The 22,558-nt window shown below is 35.6% G+C and overlaps 1 protein-coding gene across 1 annotated transcript in view; it reads right to left on the bottom strand.

Moving 5' to 3' along the window:
* GUCY1A2 (guanylate cyclase 1 soluble subunit alpha 2) overlaps nt 1–22,558 on the bottom strand; it is a 271,043-nt gene that overhangs the window by 91,073 nt on the left and 157,412 nt on the right. The window contains exon 5 of the mRNA XM_074335531.1: nt 6,145–6,630. Within this exon, the coding sequence (XP_074191632.1) occupies nt 6,145–6,630 (486 nt within the window). The remainder of the gene's footprint in view (nt 1–6,144; nt 6,631–22,558) is intronic.

Below are 22,558 nucleotides of genomic sequence, written 5' to 3'. Positions count from 1 at the left end.
CATATTTATAAAATTCCAAGAATAACCTAAGTACTTTAAAAGGCTATTTTATCAGAAACCAGAACAAGTGGGAAAGAAAGCATTTCAACTTTTTCCTGCAAAATCTAATTCACACTTGAGTGATATCCTTGAGGTTCTGCTTTATTTTCCGAAGCCTGGCTGAAGGTCCAGTGAACAGCTGGCTTTAGTAGCTCCATACTGTCAAATGTCAAGACAGATCAAAATTCTTGAGGCATAGAGTTCTGTAGCATTATAACTTTCCGTGAGAAACATCTGTTTTTGGCCCTTACCAAGGAGGTTAAATATGGGGATTCCAGTCTGACATCGCTCCTTCCCCAATGTCCAACTGCTAGCACATCAGTGCAAAGCCTAGGGGATCTTCGCCAAGACATCTGAATCTGAAGGGCTTACCTGTATTTATTTTTAGAAGGTACAAACATTTTCCCACAAGCTCTTCAAGGAGCTACAGTTAATAGGAATCTATAGATAATAAAAAGAGACTAAAGCAGAAAATTATCTACATATGTAAAGGAAATGTACTAATCTTAATAGATGTCCTAGCCTTTTTTATTGGTATTGTGTTTATGGAGAAGTGGAGCTTATAAAGTCAACACAGTGTTTTCATTCGTCTTCAGAGATTTTCAGAATTCAAGGTATCTAGCAATTTTCAAATTGTATTAATTCCAAGAATGTTCCCCAATATATTCCATTCATTTTCAAGAATGGGTAGAAATAGCCTGCTCACTATAGCATCTCTGTGGGTCTAATTCCTGTTTTGGCATTTAAAATGTCAGTGGACATCTCTATATCCTTTATGAAGTTGCCGTGTTTGGTTCCCCTTCGACTCTGTAGAGAGGGTCCTACACATTCTCTGGCTCTAAGTCTGGTCCTGGCCACAGAAAAGACAGTGGCTCTCGGTCAGAGTGTGTCCTGATGCCTGTATTCATACTTGCTGCCTGGACACACTGCCTACTCTCCAATGCCAGTAATCCAGACCCCAGGCTCAATCCCAAGGTTTGGTATCCCCTAGGAGTGAGTCTGGATTTCTGTCCTTTTTACTTTGCTGGACTCAGCTTTTCCGCCTGGACTTAGAATACTTGTGTTCCCTTGCTGATGTGAACTTTGTGCTGTTGCTTTTCAGATTTTTAACATCAGATTCCCTGATCTAACAGAATTCTGCTCCTGGCATTTCCTAGCTGCTCCATCTTTTCTTTCTTCCCCTTCTCCCCAGCCCAAGCCTGAAACTGATGGTGAATGTTTTACTCTACTGACATTTTCAAAGCAAGTTTGGGATTTGAGACGGGAATGCACCCCTATTCCCACCACAACAGTGGGAAGTGTATTATTAATAACAGTTTTCAGAGTTGCCTTGGAACAGTGATTAAAAACACACACACAAAAACATATTCATTATTCAGTTTCATTATTTTAAAATTATATCCCTTATTGCCTGCACTTAGGATCATTCATCCTACTGTCCCCTTCTTGGTACGCTATTTTTCCATGAGAGGAATTAAGGGAGAAGATGCTGGCTGGTTTCTGACCAAAAAACAGGATAGCAGATGGGAGAGTCCCCAAATTTAAGATGCAGCTTCTCAGAACACTGAATTGCTACTGGAAGAGATAGGGGTAGATTTGGGTTATAGAGTTTTTCTCATCACTTGACAGTATAACTGTAGCTATTGATCATGAAACCTAGTTCTGAAACAGTTTCTACTTTTTGTTTTTATTATTTGATCTTTGTCTGGATCACAGACTAGACTTGTAGAAATACTGGAGGCTTTAGAATCAGACAAGCGACAGCTCAAATTCTGACTTATGAGTTATATTATCTGATTATTTAACCTTCCTAAAACTCAGTCTCTTTATCTGCAAATCGAAATAATGTAACAACTCCGCCTTAGTCATGGCAGATTAAATGAAATCCTATTTTATTCTTTTGTAATAAGAACTGGGTACACTATAGTTATGTACATACAAAAACCTACAAAATAATCACATAATGCATATTCCCATATGTTCAGATACAACTGTATGAGAAATTATAATAGCAGCTAACATGTTCATTTACTAATGTATACCAGGTGTTGTTTTAAGCATTTGGCATATATCAGCTAATTCAAAAACTCACAATATAACTATAAGGTAGATACATTTAATATCAACTTTATAGGTCATAGAACTGGAGAAAAGCAAAGTTAAGAAAGTGGTTAAAGGTGAAAAGATGAGAATGGAAGGAGTATATTTACATCCTTATCTAAGAGAGCACTGAGATACTGTAGCCTTGGCTGAATGGCATGAGGGGGCATGAAGAAGGACTCATCCTTCTCTTTGCTTTTCCCTTATTTCTAACTAAACAGCTTACCAGAGGCAAAAATGTAAATTAAGGCAAAACTCACATTAGGTTGCTTCAATATCCAATGTCATCATTATTATTACTATTATTATTACTAATTACTATCTATATGCCATTGATTTAAAAAGTTAGTTACTGGCTCTTTATTTTGTTAATTCTCTATGCCCTGTAAACCCGAGGAGCAAGATATTACATAGTATACTGTTTATATTGACTTTTTATTGAATATCTGTTTTTCCAGTTGTAACAGGATCAAAATTATAATCCATGCTTCTGTCAACTTACCTAGCTTAGTTAATGTATATACATCTTCACATCTTGACAGCCAAGCATTGCAAAGGCTTTAATTTTTTCAGCACTTGAAATATGTACAGTAAAATCTATAGCTTCTTCCTAAACCTACTACTTTATAGATGGTTTTGATTATTTTAGCAGAACCTTCTTATTACAGCCTAATTTAGCTGAAATCTATGACTGGAATTATAATTCATCACTGCATCATCTCCCTAGTGATAGGAAACATGGAATAATAAGATGATTAAGAAAGGGACAACCATAAATTTAGGAACTGGAGACTTATTGTGCAGTAGCAGACTTGGAATGACCCCTGTGGGACAGGCACTCTCTCTTTTTTCTTGACATTCAGATTTACCTGGTTGCCTTTCACATTTCTAACAACAACAACAGAAAGTGGGCTATACTATATCTTTCTTTGTGGTGTGGTTGTTTAACAAAAGTTCTACACATACTTTAAACCCAGCAAAATTCTATTTCATTTTATAAAATCAGCATATTTATGGTCTTTGAAAAAATTCTAACCATCTTTGGGAATTTTTCTTTCAATATAATTAAAGCTTTAGCAGATAGCTCATGATATATAATAACACTGTGTAAATTTTCTAGAAAATAAAGTGGAATTGTTATAATGATTAGAAATTTTTAATTAGGCAGTTCAGAGAGATGATTTCTAATTTATATTCCTCCTAATATTGTTTTCATAATATACTTTGTTTTATCTTATACAAGGGTAATACAAGGATGGACAATTAAGTTCATGGACTCACCCTAGAAAAAGTGCTACCCCACTGCTGAATATCACTACAGTCACCTTTAAAACGCTCCCCTGAGGAAGCTATGCACCAACGCCAGCACCTAGTCCACCCTCCAAGCAATTTTGGAACTCTTTTTCTGTAATGGCCATCAGAGCTGTTATCGTATTACCCCTGATGTCCTGAATGACATCAAAATGTCTTCCTTTCAATATTTCCTTTATCTTCGAATAAAGAAAGAAGTCATTGGGGGCCAGATCAAGTGAGTAGGGAGGGTGTTCCAATATAGCTATTTGTTTACTGGCTAAAAACTCCCTCATAGACAGTGCCGCGTGAGTTGGTGCATTGTTGGGATGCAAGAGCCATGAGTTGTTGGCAAAAAGTTCAGGTCATCTAACTTTTTCACGCAGCATTTTCAGTACTTCCAAATAGTAAACATGGTTAACTGTTTGTGCAATTGGTACAAATTCATAATGAATAATCCCTCTGATATCAAAAAAGGTTAGCAACATCGTTGCAACAAGTTCACAAGCTTAATTGTCATAACTCTTAGTCTCTTTTTTTTGTCTTTCCCTCTCTTTGACCATATTATCATCACTCTGGCTTCAGCACATAGGCTAGTGTTTCCTAGTCTGGATCTCCGAACTTAACCCCCATAACCATGAATAAACATCAAAGCTTCCCTATACATCTGTCCAAGATACATATATATACTAACATCGAAGATTTGTTAAACATACCTGGGCCTTGAATTGTATTACTGTGTAATTTATTGCTATAATTTCATAAGCAAGTTCTGTTTAAGAGAATTTGTGAACCAGAATTACTTTGTTTACATATATATATATGTATACATATGTGTGTATATATATATAGATAGATGTGTGTATATATGTCTATATATATATATATACACACACACACATATATATATATATATATATATATATATATATATATATATATATACACACACACACATGAAAGATAGAAAACACAGTCTTGAGTATCACAGAAATAGTAGATCCATTATGTAAGTTAAAACTTTCTCATAATTATTTATCAACTATATGGAACTGTCCATGATTTAATAACATTGGAAAATTTGAGGATCATACAGCGTATTCCCATAGATTTTATGTGAGGTGTCCTAGCTTATCTCAAAATAAGGGAGACTTGACGTCCATAAAAATCTAATAAAAATTACATTTTTACACTTTGAAATTGTTTTGGTACCCTCAGAAGACATCCCATTTCTCTTTCCTCCAAACCTAACAGATACTTATATTTAAATCAGGGATTCCTGTGTTTTTCCGAAAGAGAATCTATGTATCTATCACTTTCATTTAGTTGTATGAACTTAGAACTAAAATAACGTATGACCACTTTAGTTGGAAGAAGCCAACACAGCAAATCAGTGGTTTAGAGGGAGGAGACTGGTCATTGCAGAGATTAGTGCAATAGTACCCCAGTCCTGGCGAAAAGAAAGTACTGGCAAATTCAGGCTGACCTGCTCTATCTTCTGGAAAGGGCTGGGTATCACAGTGGCAGACTCATTAGTGTCTGTGTGGTTTAGCGTCAGACATTCGGCTACCTCTACCATAAATTATATAACAAAACACTATAAGGAAGTTAAAAATAATTTATAAGAAGTCTTATTTTACATAACAGGGCAAATCCCTCATATATACTCACACTGCATGTTTACTCCTCAGAAGAGACTGACTAAAAATTTAAGCACTGGCTATATAGTATTATACATAATGGAAATAGTGAACACCTTTTTTTTAAGGGAGATACACCTTTATGAAAATAATGTGAAATAGGTTCTTTCCAAAGAAACTGCTTATGTGCAGATCATACTGTAAAAAGAAATAGTTGTCTAGGTGAATTAGTAAAGAAGAAAATAAAAACCTATACTTCACTACTGTTTATTTATACTAAATGTACTTGCTATCCTTCATGTAATAAAGCCATGAATCCTGACATTGTGCAATCCATGTGAAATTCTATGTAAGGTTACAGAGTTATTCCTTAGGCCAATATGGGGATGAATCACTCAAGATATTACTATGGTTTTAATAACAAATTAATAAGTTCATCAAATCAGACCAACCAATAGTGATTGGTATCCATTTCCAAAGCTCTCCCATTATTTAGCTTGGAAAATTAAGGTGCTTCCACTAAAAGCCAGTGGTCCTTTGGGCAATAGCTAAAATATTTGCACGTGTCTTTCAGAACTAGAGGGCCCTCACTTAATTGGCAATACAGTGCAAAATACTGATTAACTATGATTTAACTATGACTGATAATGCAATGCATATTTCAACACAGCTTATTGCTTCTTTTTAACCATCAACATAAAATTCTTAGTTTATATTGGAATCCTAATCTCTAAGAAACACAATTATGTGGTTAAAAGTTGCCTAGTATTCAACAAGTTTAATTTGTCCATAATAATAAATTTAAAGGACTAGCTCTACAGAATTTTTCCTTACTGAGCAATACCATGATTCATAGTTACCTATCTTATATCAACACTATGAATTGACTCAAAATCAAAGTTTACTCATAAAGTATAAATACCTGTATTCTGTATAAAAATTTCTAAATTAAAGAGATGTCTATTATTTACTATCAAATTAAAATAAAAAAAAGAAACGTGTATCCTTGCAATTTAATTTAAATCACAATTTACTGTTAAAAAATATTTATATATAAGTAACTAAACCCCATTACCTTATAAATATCCAAAAATCCACACTGGTGATCGAATCGGGTGTACAGTTCATTCAGCATGCTGATCACTTGCATGGGGGTACACTGGGCACAGATGGCTGTGAAGCCAACAATGTCCGAAAAGAGCATGGTGACATCATCAAACTTTCTGGCCTGCACTTGCTTCCCTTGCCACAACTGCTGGGCCACATCGCCAGGGAAAATAGAATACAGAAGATCCACTGTTTTCTTTTTCTCTTCTTCCAGGGCCTGGTGAGTTCTTTCTAAAGTTGCTTTTAATTTATCCATCCTCTTCTTCAAGCCATCTTGGGCCTTTGCCTGCTCGCCCACCAAAATGACATCTCGGGTGGCATCATGGATAGGGATGTCTGAGAGATGCAGGCCCCGGCCCATCAGCTCATCCAACTTGTCCACACACGGAGAGCCCAGGAATAAAATGGAATTTGATTCTGGGACATGGATCATTTGTCCTTTGACTTCCATCACCTGCAAAATGAACATGGAATTTTGATCAGTGATCTTCACATAGTAGATTCACAAATTTAATGTATTCTCTGATGAAGAGGAAGAACAAGAAATGCTTTATTAGCTATATTGACTTTCTGGATTCATACCAGCAAATTTAAGTATGATTTATAGCCGATGTAAAATTCATGGTTTTGAATAGAAACATTTTCTTTGTCTCCCACTTGGCCACTTTCTAAAGACAATGATGAAATAAAAAGTGAGATCAATGGGAAATGAAACAGGAAAACATTATAATGCAAAATGAAATTACAGGTACATCATGAAACTGGTTCATTAGCCAGTTCAAAAACTTTCAACTTGCTTATAATAATAGAATAAGAATAAATCCACCTGTCAAAATAACTACATTTAACTGTCATAAAATAACACTCAGAAAATAAGCCTAAGAGATTAAAATGAATCAAAATACCTGTTTGGCCTTATGTAAATCATATTTCTACCAGTTATAGTCCTTTGAACATACAGTAGTCTTTGCACTGACTAGATTAAGAGACGACTTACTTGGTCTTAAAAATAAAAATTTAAATAGATATAATTAAGCAAGTATTATCAGAAAGTAACTATCACCCAACTAGCGTGTTCAAGATAAACTAAAAACAAACCCCCCAAATAAGGATAGCTTTAAAGGAATTCAGTTAATAAAATAAAGAATCTGAAAATATAGCAATTTAAATCTATCCCTCCCTCCTGTGCTCTTGGATTAGAGAATTGGAGGAAGTGATGTTTAATGGAAAACGTTAGTGAACACAGATTTATACTAACTTAGCTTGGTACCCTAAGAAACACTCAGAGGGGATGAGCACCGGTATGAAAGTAAGGAGGACTTACAATATGACTATTTAAATATAGTTATTGGGGATAGAATAAGGTACCTCAGCACAACTGGAGAGGAAGGTGGTTATAATTACCTAGAAAGAACAGCCTAAGAGTTGACCAACCAAGATTGTACATCAGTTTCCCCTATGTCGCTTTCCACTACCACATGGAATGTACTGAATAAATTCATTTTTCTTTATTCTTCATAGCATAAAGTAGTTAGGCTAGTTGATGAAGCAACAGGCATAGAGCAAATGTAGGGTAAAACTATAGAGAGTTGGATTTCTAAGCTAACTATAGTTTACTTTATCCTCCTTGCACCAATCACCAAGATCTAAATCTATATAAGAAAATAAAATTGAATTTTTGTTTGATGTTATAATTTTTGTGACCTGAAACATTCACTTTATCTTATGTAAAGTTTCTGCTAGTGTTTGGTATTTCATCCATTCACACACAATACTGTCATTTATTCAATGAAGTATTTATTGTTTACTATTTACTAGGACAGCTCTGGGTGATAAGCATAAAAAGATAAAATAAAGTTCCCCCTTTCAAAGATATCACAGTATAGGGGTAGGGAGGAAGCCAAATCTATACAGCACAGAGAATAGCATGAAGAAGACATTTTTAATTCAAAGTGGATTGTCAAAAGATTGCACACTATGGCTTGAATACAAAGAAAATAATTGTTTTGAAAGTATTTCTAAGTTACTTTATATAAGCTTGATTTGCTTTTGAGGGGAGAAGTGTTGTTAATGATATATATTTTCCTATTGTTAGAATATTAAAGGTATAATAAGAATGAAACACATAATGTAGAACTTCATTGTAAAAAAATTAGTATTAATATATTAATTTTGTTTAAGATCTAAGATGAAAGCAAATCTCTGATGCTCGTAGATTCCGAATTCTATTTGGAATCCATCTCCCCTATCCCATCTCCTTCCTCATATTTCTTCCTCATTATTTTCTTTTTCTTCTCCATCTTGCTTTCTTCTTTCTTCTCCTCTTTGTTCTTTGGATTTCAACTTTTTTTCAACATTCTTTCCTCATTTGGTCTCTCTGTCATCACTGGTTTTCCTCATTTCCTGTAATTCTTCCTTTTTCTTTTTCTTTCCCCTTTCTATGTATCAACCTCCATGTTTCCCAACAAAAATGGACCTTTTCCTTTTTTGCCTTTGCCTCTATCTCTCTTTTATTTTAAATATGGAATTAGTATGTGTAAATGCATAATATTATATATTTGCTATCTGTAATAAATAAGAGTGTTTAATTTATGAAGAAGCAGAATTGAACGTTACATCTCACAAATATAAAACATAAATATAGTCTTGATTTATATGTGGCCATTAACTCATTTTTTTTTAAATTTCTGAATCAGTAGAGCTTGAGAGAAAAAAATAATAATTGCTTACCTTCTACACCGCAGAAAAACAACTCATGAAAGAGAAGCCCCAATATACATAGTAAACAACTTCTTTTTAAAAATATTTTTCATCGGTGAATTTTCTTGTTATTTAATAACTGGGCATATTTATTTGGAGCATTTGTCTGTCATAAATGCAGTTTTATTTTTATTGGAAAATAAATTATCTTTCTTGATGGTTTTTGTTTCATTATAATTATAGGTTCCGAAATTCACCATGATATGCATTTATTAATTTAGCAATGTGCAAAACTGTTATAAGAACTACATTTTTATGTAGCAGAAACAGATTTGTGTAAAACTGCATTACATTGAAACATCTCTGTAAGTTTTTACTGCATCCTAAATTATAGTAAAATTTTAATGAAATAGCATAAGGCATAAGAAAAATCAACTGTCTTTAAATCTATCACATTTCAGAAACTGGTAAGCATAATAAAGAGGAGTATTTGACTGGGCAAAAGAGTTAAAAATCACCCTATATCAAAGCCTGATTGTCAAGTTCTTTTGAAATTACCTATGTTTTTCTATTTCTATGTACAGATCTCTCTATGAGAATATTTACCACTATAATAAAAAATGAATTGAAAATTAAGAATTTGGAAGAAGTCAGACCTGGATTTGAATTCCAGCTCTGACTTTAAGTGTGCAAATTGACCTACATTCAATTATTTGTCCTTTCAAAGCCTCAGTTTCTTTCTCTATAACACAGAGATGATCGTGATCATGATAAAGCTGCTGATGAGGATGAAGGCTGTAGCTACTCAAGACATCTGTTGAGCACTTGCTGTCTATCGGTACTGTGTTGAGCACTTAATTTATATTTTGTTATTGAATTTTATTTTCTGCTAGCTATTACTATCCTCATTTTTTAGATGAGATTTAGAGAGTTTAAGAGCCTTGCCAAGAATAAGCTAATAAACAGCAAAGTCAGCATTCAAACCCAAGTTGGATTGGCTCCACAGGACATGCTCTTGGCGGGGTAGGCGGTTGTGGGGGTGGGGTGGCGAGAGAGACAATTCTAAATATGAATCAATGTCATGGCAAAATAACCTTAATGAGATGTTCACAATAAGCATTTAAAAGGGAAAAGTTGTTGCTATTGATTTAGATGAAATAGCTATTTGCAATCCTATCCACTTAAATTCAGTTCAGTGAAAAGATCACTTCTAGATGTAATTTCAGATCTTTCAGATCTCTGGGATATAATTTATGAAAGCATAAGGAAAATTGTATGTCCCTGGTCTGCGGAAGGACAGAGTAAAATTCACTTTTGAAGAATTAGGACTAGCCAAAAAAAAAGGAGAAAAAAATACCCAGACCAAGAAACTTCTATGTCCTCACAGTCCAGAAATTTTCCTCTCACAAACCTCATCCTGAGTCCTCAAAAGGCTGGAGTAACCTACCACAATTAGTGCCCAGCCAGGAAGTACTCTTTACCCATATGGTTGGAAAAAAACTTCTTTAACATAAAGACACTAAAACACCTGGTCTCAGGGAGCTTGTTCTGTTCCTCAAGCAGCATTAAAAAGGATCAGTGAGGGATCCAATGAGGGATATCTCAGAGGCATGAAATAAACCAAGCAGATGAAAATAGCACCATATACCCTCTGAAAACTACATTGTCATCGCAACCACAGCCTACAAAAGTAGGCCAGGATCTATGTACCAAACCTAAACAGAGTGGCTTCCTGATAGAATAAAACAAATTAAATAGGATCTATTGATGTTTAATTTAATAGCCAACTGTCCAGTATAAATTAGAAAACAACCATCATAATAAGAACCAGGAAAATCATATCTTGAATGAGAAAAGGCAATCAACTGAAATAAGACTGACAATGAAATGAACAGATATTGAATTTATCTGTCAAGAATTTTAAGGAAGCCATCATAAAACATTTCAACAAGCAATGACAGGTTTATTGAAAGAAATAAAAAATTAGAAAAACTTAGTAAAGCAATAAAATATATAAAAATAACCAAATGGAACTTACAGAACTGAAAAATACAACAAAAGCAGAAAATTCACTAGATGGGTTCAAAAATAAAGTGGAGATAACAGAGGACAGAATCAGTGAATCTGAGGAGAGGTCAACAGAATTTACTTAATCTGAACAGAGAGAAAATAGACTGGAAAAAAAAAAGAAACAGTCTCAGAGACCTGTAGGACAGTAACAAAAAAGCCAACATTTACATCACGGGAGTCCTAGAAGGAGAGAAGCAAGAGTAGGGTTGAAAAGCATTTCAAGAAATACTGGCTGAAAATATCTTAAATTTAACGAAAGATAAAAACTCACAGATTCAATAAGCTATATGAACCTCAAGTTGCATAAATTCAAAGATATTTACTCCAAGTCACATCATAATTAAACTTCTGAAAACTAATTTCAAAGAAAATATCTTGAAAGCAGTCAGAGGGAAATAAATGATGCATTAATTACAGGGAACACTAATTTGAATGACAGTAGATTTCACATCTGAAACTATGGAGACCAGATGAAAGTAGCACAGCTTTTAAATATCAAAGGAAAGAAGTGTCAACTGTGAATTCTATATCTGTGGAAACTTTTATCTTTCAAGAATGAAGTGGATAGTATTCCATTATGTATATATAATACATCTTCTTTATCCAATCATCTTTTGAAGGACACTTTGGTTGTTTCCATGTCTAGGCCATTGTAAATAAAGCTGCAATGAACATCAGAACACATATCTTTATGGATAAATGTTTTCAGATTTTTGGGGTAGATACCCAGGAGAGGGATTGCTTGGTCATGTGGTAATTCTATACTTAATTTTTTTGAGGAATCTCCACACTGCCTTCCATAGTGGCTGCACCAATCTGCATTCCCACCAACAGTGTATAAGGGTTCCTTTTTCTCCACAGCCTCTCCAACACTTATTATTATTTGTCTTATTGATGATAGCCACTCCACTGGTGTGAGGTGATATCTCATTGTGGTTTTTATGTGCATGTCTCTGATGATTAGTGATGTTAAGCATCTTTTTATATGTCTATTGGCCATTTGTATGTCCTCTTTGGAGAAATGTCTCTTCAGGTCCTCTGCCCATTTTTTAATCGGATCTTTTTTGTTGTTGTTGAGTTGTATGAGTTCCTTATATATTTTGGATATTAGCCTCTTATCAGAAGCATTGCTTGCAAATATCTTCTCCAATTTGGTGGGTTGCATCTTTATTTTGTCAATGGTTTCTTTTGCTGTGCAGAAGGAAAATTATTCTGCCATAAGAAAAAATGAAATGGTGGCATTTGCGACAACATGGGTGAATCTTGAGATTACCATGCTAAGCAAGGTAAGTCAGATGGAAAAAGTCAAGAACCATCTGATTTCACTGGTATGTGGGATATAAAACTGAAAGCAACAAAGGAACAAGACAAAGAAACAAAAACTCATAGACACAGTCAATAGTTTAGTGGTTACCAGAGGGTAAGGGGGGAGGGAGGATAAAAGGGCTCAAATATATGGTGATGGAAGGAGAACTAACTCTGGGTGGTGAACATACAATGTGATATATAGATGATATATTACAGAATTATACACTTGAAATCTGTATAACTTTACTAACCATTGTCACCCCAACAGACTTAAGCTAAAAAAAAAAAAAGAATGAAGGGGTAATAAAGACATTTGCAGACAAAAGCAGACCTACCCTTAAAGAACGGCTAAAGAAAGATCTTCAAACATAAGAAAATCAGAGATGGCATCTTAAAGCGTCAAGAAGGAAAAAAGAACAGAACGACTAGAAACATGGTTAAACACAATAGATTATCCTTCTCCTCGTGAGTTGTCTAAAACACATGTGATGATTGAAACAAAAGTTATAACACTGTATGATACTCACCATAAGATAGAAACAGAGAGAGATTACACACACACACACGCACACGCGTACACACACACACACACACACACACACACACACACACACACGAGAAGATGATGTAAAGAAAGAGACCGAGATTGGAGTGATGTAACCACAGCCCAGAAACACCAAGGCATACCAGTAGCCACCAGAAGCTGGAAGAGTCAAGGAAAATCTTCTCCCCCAGATCCTCAAGAGAGAGCATAACCCTGTTCACACTTTGATTTCAGATGCTGACATCCAGGACTGTGGAAGTATAAATTTCTGTTATTTTACACTATCAAGTTTATGGAAATTTGTTACACTAGCCACAGGAAACTAATACAGATTGGAACAAGAGAATCAACAAATAGGATCTAACATATAGAAGACGATCCACGCAGCAATAGTAGAATATACATTTTTTTCAAGAGCCCATGGAACGTACACTAAGACCACATCCTGGATCACATACAAAAACACCACATCAAATTTTAAAAACTAAAATTACACAGAATATGATCTCTGACTACATGGAATATAGCTAGAAATCAATAACCATAAGACATATTCATAATAGTAAAAGACTGAAAACAATTGAAATGTATTTCAGTAGGTGATTGGTTAAACCAAATGTGGAATACTACTCAGCAGTATAAAGAAATATTCAATTGACATAGGCAAAATTTTAGTGGAATTTGTAGGTAATTATGCTGAGTGAAAAACTGTTTAGTTGAAGACACTGTTTTCTTCGCTTGCTTATTTATTTTTATCATTCCATTGTTTGTGGTTTGATTCTTAGAATCTAATTATCCAAAGAAATAGGGTGTTTTGAAACAAAACCAATTTTTTCCCCCAGGGAGTTACTGATTTTTTAAAATTTCAACCTAATGTCTGCATTTATAATAGCCACAGTTTAAAAATTTTGTAAATTTTTTTTTCCTTTTCTGACAAGAATTCTTTATTAACTATTCTTATTTAAAGAGGCAATATAAAAATTCTTAATTCAAGTGCATTAAATATAATTTAAAAGAAATTAAAAGCATTAATTAATTTATTTATTCATCTGTTTTACAAATATTTACTTAGTACCTGTGACCTGCCAGTACTAGGCTATGCACTTTAAATAAGCAGGAAGTTAAGTGAAACTAAACAACTCTGCTTTTCTCTTATTGAATCGAACAATAAATTCAATAGCAGAGTAGATATGTATCTGGGGGAATATTAACATCTAAGGCTAATTATGCTATATTTATTCTATAGATTAAAATGTTGCATTGGCTGAGATGAGATACAATAAAATTCATACAGTTCATTACTAACATCAGCAAAAAAACAAAAACATAACACTTCAGAGATTTTATCTTTCTGTGCTTGCTTTATTTTCTCCTGTATTTATAGTTTCATTGCTATTCTTTAAATCTCAGAAATTCATTCTAAAAATGGATTTGAATTCTGTTTTGATAGATAAGCCAGTAAACCATATAATCAAGTCGATTTAATGTTCCATGATTAGACGCCACTTTCCTTTTTAAATCACAGCAGTATTCACATAATATTGAAAGGAAATAGGTTTATGCTTTATAGCTGAAACAAGTATATCAGTAAATGTTTTGGAATTCTATTGTGAAAGGTTTGTGTTTTTCTTTTAGATTCATTGTCATTTTTTATTTAACAAGCACAAAATTTCACACTACGTGAGGAATATTAAATTGAGATGCAATTGCTAATACTTTGCATACACAGACTGCCTTTTAACCCAGAGGGTGCAAATGACTTTATTTTTAATCACATTCACACAATCAGCAAATCACACACATTTAAGGAATAGCACTAAAAGTCTTCCTTGCTTTAACACCCACAGTTAGCCTGCACTTCTGGGGTGCCTTTGTCACCACACTGTCACTCACAAATCCCATGGGAAATTCTGGTTATATTTCTATATATACAGTTTATAAAATTACACTTTGAAAAGCTATAATAAAATTTTGGAACCACCATTAAAGTATTCTGCAAAGACAGGAAATTCTATACTCTCGTCAAGGAAATATTACAAAAATGATTCTGCAAAAAAGCACGAACACGTTATGTAAGGTTGAGTGAAGCCTCTTCATAGTAATAGAGAGCAATACTGATGTGTAAAAAATATTGGCCACTTTGAACCAGGCAATTGAACATGAGAATATTCTGATAAGGCCTAAAACAACGACAACAAAACAACTCAAATTATCCAATTATGTATTATTTATGTGTGTGTGTTGTGTTTTTGTGCACTTATATTAAAATATCTGTTTTCCCACACCTCATTTCATTCCTGTGAATAAGGTATAGAATGGGAGATCAGGGGTGGCTATTTAATATATTGCTTAATAATGAAAATAGTCTATTTGCATTTTGACTCGATTTCATTAAATATTTAAAAGAAATAACTAGAGTTTGTGCTTAAACCCAGGTTGGCAAAGCCCACTGTTGTATTTTTATATACATAAAAAATCTTTTATGTAGAATATTGAATTTTTATATAGAGAATTATTATTCAGTAGATCTTTCTGTAATGATGAAAATATGTTCAATGTGACTGAAGAAATTTTGATTTGATTTTTAACAAATTGAAATTAAAATGAATATAGTCACAAGTGGTTACTGGCTAATGTATTAGCATAGCTCTGAAGTAAAATTTCTGGCTCCAATATTCAATTCATCATTTGATCTAGGTATTATTTTTCATTTGTTTGTGGGTGATAAATTTAATATTTGGGTCACATGGATAAATTTTGCTTTTAACGTCACATAGCAGCTTTGAGAAAAAAATTATGTATAGGAGCATTACTCAGTGCTAAAGATATGAGTTGAGTTTAGACAGTCATGGTCTCTGTCCTCATGAGCTTATAAGCTAACAGAGTTAAGATACACACACACACACACACACACACACACACACACACACACTTTAAGAATGGATAGGTTATAAAGAGCTGAGGGAACCTCCTGATGCACAACAAATAGAACTTGATTAAAACATATTTTTGAAGCCTTGGTGATCTCTTAAGAGGTTGGAGAAGTTTCCAAGGACACCCCCACATACACACACCAGAAAAAGGAACAACAAAATCAAAACAAAGCAAACAAATAAATAAAAAGTGATCCTTGATTTGGAGCCCTGACAGGGGCAAAGGGAAGCCTGGAGAGAACACTGCTCTTTGGATTCTGAGACATGGGACATGTGTAAGGTTAAGGAGCCTAGTCAGAGATTCTTGACTGATGACCCCACACAAAAAAGGCTGGAGTGGTCCTCAGTAACTGGCATCTAAAACTTCCCCAGCTTACACTCTTGAGACTCTCAATATGATCAAAATCAAGCAATGGACGAAAACAAAGAAACAATGAACACAAGACTTAGATCTCCAAATACTAGACATTGGGATTGTCAAGTTCAGAATATAGAGCAGGTAGGTACATCTTTGTAAGTAAGGATAGACTCGTAAAGACAAACAAGCATCAAGAGACTATAAGCAATGAGCAGGCATTAAAAACTTGGAGTATATCATAATGGGAATGATAATAGTATTTACCTTAAACAGCTGTAACTATATAAACAAGCCTGTACACGATCTTGAGTACAATATCTGGCACAAATTAGACTTCAACAACTGTAAGCTAACCTCATTGTATATTCTGAATCTACGTCAAACCTGCTGAATCAGACCCCCTGTTGTTGGGCTCAGAAACTGATTTGTTTTACAAGACCTAACGTATAATTTTGAAAATTGGCTAGACATGGGAACGATTGTCTCAAACATTTTGCTCAATCCATCCATCTCATAAGCATAAGTGGAGACAATAGGCATGGGCAGGAGAGACAGCTTGCATGGGTTGCCTGGCAGGTTGGTAAAAGGGCAAGGACCTCGGGAGATCTCTGGGCACACACAGCCCCACTGCAGATGGTTCGTTGTCAGAAAAAAATGTTTTGAATAAAATAGAGTGCAATGTGAAGTTCAGTGATGGCTCAGAGACAGGACATGAACAAATAGCTTATAAACATATTAATTAAAGGTGAGTCATTGGCACACTACTACATTTTATGAGAGGGATTATGTTTATTTTGCTATCTACTTCAGAGATTTGAGTTTTGGGGAGTACCCTTAATGTTTACCAAAGGTCTGTGTGACAAATAAAACCTATTTGTGACCTAATAATATCTCTTCATTATCCCTTGGATTTGTGCAGCATGTAGAATATTCAGAATGTTTCCACAGACATTGCTGTGTTTTGTCTTCCCAGTGTTCTAAGGAGCATACGATCAAGGTCACTTTCATTGGGGAAGCTAAGACCAGGGAAGGTTGAATGAGTTGCCAGAGATAACACAGTTGGTAAGTTAGGGAGCCGACTGGTGCCTAGACTACCTGACACTGTTCTTTCCATACGTAAGTGGAGGGATGAAAGAAGTGAGCGCTTTGAAACTAAAAATGACCTGAGTTTAAAGCCTAATTCCAACACTTGGCTTGCTGAGTAACTATGGATCTCTCGGGGCCTTAGCAACCTCATCTGTAAGCTTGGGATAATGACAATTTTAATTAAATAGCATTAGGATAAACTTTAGATGAGATAATACTTACTAAAAGCCTAACCTAGTACTCATACATATATATATGTGTGTATATATATATATATATACATATATATATATACATATATATATATATATGTATATATATATATATATACATATATACATATATATGTATATATACACTCAATAATTACTACCAATTACTATTGTTATTAAGCATTATGACAATGATAATGATGATTTGGCTGATGCTAGAGAGATACTGTGAATATGAAATGGTAATAATATAATTATGTTAAAGAAATTATGATGATAGTACACTTCATGAAGTATATGGAATACGCATGGAATATGGGTTAAAAATACGCCCCTTTATTCAAAGAAGCATTTTCAATAACAGTGAAAAACTGGTAAGAACTTAAATGTCTGTAAATAGACTTCAACTTAAATGAGTAACGTGCCATCAATTAAAAGAGAAAGTTTCACAAACAGTACCGAATGCTACAATAATTAAAATATCACAACAAAAGTTGACTTTGCATTAGCAAAATGTCTCAGAACACATCATCAAAATTTGTCTTTGTAAATATTCTCTTAAATGTGAACAATGTGTAAGAATTCCTTGTCAAGATAATAGCATTCAACTGAACAAACATGCCGTGGAGGCTGTCGATGATAGTGAAAAGATAGGAGCTATTGGGATATAGGAAAAGATAGGAGCTATTGGGATATAGTAAGGGAAATATTCCAAGATGAGTGAAGGTAAGCTCAAAGGCACAGAGAGAAAAGGCAGCATAGCACATTTAGGGCAATGAAGAAGGTCTAGTCTGATTACAGCCAAAAAGGATTGACCAGGATCTAGTCAGGTCAAGGATACATGAATGACTGAGTTATGACCATTGAAATGTGAGTTTAGCCTATGTGATTCTCCAGTCTTTTTTTTTTTTTTTTTTTGAAAGTAAAGTAAAAACTTACATTTTTATTACTCTTTTTTCAACTTTTTTCTTTTCAAGATTTTTATTAAAATATAGCTAACATATTATGCTAGTATCAGGTGTACACCATAGTTATTCTACATTTATAGATCTGAAGAAGTGATCACCATGATAAGTCCAGCAACCATCTGACACTGTACTATGCTATCACAATATTATTGACTATATTCCCCATGCTGTACATTACATCCCCAACACTTACTTGTTTTATACCTGGAAATTTGAACCTCTTATTCCCCTTCAAAATCCCCCCCAGCTTTTTAAATTTTTCAGTCACAGTTGACATTCAATATTATGTGAATTTCAGGTGTACAGCATAGTGGCTGGACATTTATATAAATTAAGGAGTGATCCCCTTTATTAGTCTAGTACCCACCTGGCACTATACATAGTTATTACCATATTATTGACTATATTCCCTATGCTTTACTTTACATCCCCATGACTATTTTGTATCTACCAATCCCTGCACCTTTTCACCCTGCCCCAACCCCCTCCATCTATCACCCTGATAAAACTAGCACCCATCTGATGCCATAGTTATTACAATATTAATGACTATATATACCTTATGCTATACCCTACATCCCCATGACTACTGTATAACAACAAATTTGTACTTCTTAATCCCTTCCCCATTTCACCCACTCCCAACCCTCCTCCCATCTGGCAACCATCAAAATGTTCTCTGTACCTATAAGTTTATTTCTGTTTAGTTTGTTTATTTTGTTCTTTAGACTTCACATATAAGCAAAATCACATTGCATCTGCCTTTATCTGTTTTACATACTCCACGCAGCGCAATGGATCCTCCAGGTCCATTATGCAGATAGCAAGAACCCATTCTCTTCCATGTCCAAGCAATATTCCACTGTATATATGTACCACCTACTCTTTAACCATTCATCTATTGACAGGCACCCAGGCCTGTCACCACATCTTGGCCATTGCAACAATGCTGCAGTGAACAAAATATGGATGCACACGTCCCCTTGAAGTAGCATGTTGGATTTCTTCAGATAAATAAATAAATACATACCCAGAAGTGGGATTACTGGGTCCTTCTTTGTCTCTTACTATAGCCTTTGTTTTAAAGTCTATTTTGTCTGGTATGAGTATTGCTACACCAGATTTTGTTGTTATTGTTGTTTCCATTTTCAAGTAATATCTTTTTCCATCCCTTTACTTTTACTCTGTGTGTTTCCTTCGATCTGAAGTGAGTCTCTTGTAGGCAACATATGTAAGCGTCTTGTTTTCTCATCCATTCAGCCACGCCATCTTTTGATTGGAGCATTTAATAAATTTATATTTAAAGTAATTATTGATAGCTGTGTAGTTACTGCCATTTTATTATTCATATTTTCTCTCTCTCTCTCTCTCTCTCTCTCTCTCTCTCTTTCATCTTAAATAAGTTCTTCAACATTTCTTGTAATACTGGTTTGGTGTTGATGTCTGGAAAGCCCTTTACCTGTCCTTTGATTCTAAATGATATCTTTATTGGTACTGGGTAATCTTGGTTGCAGGTCCTTGCTTTTCATCACTTTGAATATTTCATGCTAATCCCTTCCAGCCTACAAAGTTGCTGTTGAGAAATCAGGGACAGTCTTAAGGGAGCTACCTTGTAGGTAACTAACTGCTTTTCTCTTGCTGCTTTTAAGATTCTCTCTTTGTCTTTAACCTTTGGCATTTTAATTATGATGTGTCTTGTTGTGGGACACTTTTGGTTCATCTTGTTTGAGACTCTCTGCCCTTCCTGGGCTTGAATATGCATTTCCTTCACCAGGTTAGGGAAGGTTTCCATCATTATTTCTTCACTCATAGGTTTTCAAACCCTTCTTCTTCTGGTATCCCTATGATGCAAATGTCTGTACAGGGGCCCCTTAAACTGTCCTCATTTTTTTTTTTTTTAATTCTTCCTTCTTTTTGCTGTTCTGATTGGGTGTTTTCTGCTACCTTATCTTATAAATTGCTTATTTGATCTTCTGTTTCCTCTAATCTACTGTTGATTCCCTCTAATGTATTCTTAATTTCAGTTATTGTATTCTTATATCTGACTAGTTTCTTTTACTATTTTCTATTGTCATTTATGTTTCCCATCTCTTTGTTGAAGTTTTCCCTAAGATCACTGCGCATCCCTATAACCAGTGTTTTGAACTCTGCATCTGGTAGATTGCTTGTCTCCATTTTGTTTAGTTGTTTTTCTGGACCTTTGTTCTGTTCCTTTATTTGGGACGTGTTTCTCTCACCATTTTGATTGCCTCCTAGTGTTTTTTTCTATTTATAGATAGAGTTTCTATGTCTCCTGGTCTTAGTAGAGTGGCCTTCCATAGTAGATGTCATGAGGCCCAGTGACCCAGCCTCCCTGGTCACCTGAGCCATGTGCTGCAGGTGTTTCCCTTGTGTGGGTTGTGTGTGCCCTCCTGTTGTAGTTGAGCCTTGGTTGCTGTTTGCATGTCAATGAGAGGGACTGAGTCTCATGCTCATTTGTTTTGAAGACTGGCTATGACTACACTGGAGGAGTTGTGGGGCAGGGGCTGACCCTACGGAGCACTATTTGCTTTAGTGGGGCTTGTTGCCTGCCTAGTGTGCCTTTTTGGTGTGTTATCCTCAGATGCGGCTGGGTCATGCTCTGGCTCATTCTGAAGCTGGTCCCTGGGTGAGCCAGCCTCAGGGCCTCCTGCGAGGGGACCTGGTGCAGGTTAAGTTCAGCTGCAGCCTGTGTCCTCCCTCTGACCACCTGGCATGAGCCACAAAGCAATCCACAGATGGCCGCCCCCCGCATGGTGCTTGGAAGTGCCTGGAGAGGCCAACCCATATACTGAGGTCAGCAGCTGCTAGTGCTGGGCTTAAGGCTGCTCAGTAAAAGGTGTGGGACATGCGTAAGTCAGATGCCGCTTGTTTAGGTTTTGTGGACCTTTGAGAGAGTTTAGGCAAGTCTGCAGCATGAGCCAAGACAGGCCATTTGCATGGAAAAGCCAATGGTGGTGGCTTGGGTATGCCCGAAAGTTGGAGGGGAGGTCCTCAGGACCTCCAGGGTGGGGCTGATGAAAGGCATTAGCTAGGTTGATGGACACGAGGAGGGCAGATGGATCAACAAAGAAACTGGAGTCTGCCAGCTCCACCATCCAGGAAAAGGCTGCCCCTCCAGCACTTGCTCTGAAGCCAGATAACTCATTTCCTTCCTTATGTGTTGGGCTTTTCAAGCTGCTGCCCCAGCACTGGAGCTCACAGTGGGTGAGTCCGTCAGTAAATAAGTCTGTGTGCAGGCCCTTTAAGAGGAATGCTTGGAAGCACAGCCACCCTCCGTCTCACTCAGTCTCCACTGATTTTCACAACCAGAAATTATGGGGACTTCTCTCCCTGGCACTAAAACCCTATGCTGGGGAGTGTGTTGTTGGGCTAGGATCCCTTGCTCCTCTGGGGCAGATAGATGCCTGCAGCTGAGCTATCCCTCCCAATTTTCAATGGTCACACGTGTATACGACCATCCTGTTCTGCATGTCTGCCCCTCCTGCCAGTCTTGATATGGCTTCTTCTGTGCTTGGTTGTAGGACTTCTGTTTAGCTAGGCTTCAAGCAATCCTCAATGATGGTTGTTCTGTAGTTCAGTTGTAATTTTGATGTGGTTGTAAGAGGAGGTAAGCACAGTGTTTACCTACTCTGCCATCTTATCCAGAAATCTCACCAGTCCTTTTACTCTCTCCTCTACAAACATAGAGGCCACATGTCAAAGGTGGTGGCATCACAGGAAGAAGTAGTCTAGGTTCTGAAGTCTCTCTTGTAACAGGGTTGCTCAGAAGAGACATCTAATCTCTCTTAGACCTATGGTGTGAGCAAGAAACAAATCTTTACTGTGTTAAGGGACTGGGATTTAAAGATTGTTATAGCAACTAGCTTTATTTACCTTGATTAAATACACCAGGTCTTAGTAAAAGATTCACACTAATGATTGTGAATCTACCTGAACTAATGGAAAATGTGAACCCACACTATCAAGCACAACATCCACCAAGAAATATAAATAAGAGGAAATCCAGAACTAGACACTTGTAGTAAATCTACAAAATACCCAGCTTTGACAAAGATCCTAAGAGTAGACAGAAAGTAAAGATCACATACAAATGACACGCTGACAGCAGATAGCCGTATCAGAAGCCAGAGACAGTAAAATAGTATTTTCAATGAGCTGAGAAAAAATAACTGTCATTCTAGA

Source organism: Rhinolophus sinicus, linkage group LG06 (genome assembly GCF_036562045.2).
Source record: "Rhinolophus sinicus isolate RSC01 linkage group LG06, ASM3656204v1, whole genome shotgun sequence".
Lineage (NCBI taxonomy): Eukaryota > Metazoa > Chordata > Mammalia > Chiroptera > Rhinolophidae > Rhinolophus > Rhinolophus sinicus.
The sequence above is the reverse complement of the archived record's forward strand: the minus strand, read 5'-3'. Positions and strand labels throughout refer to the sequence as shown.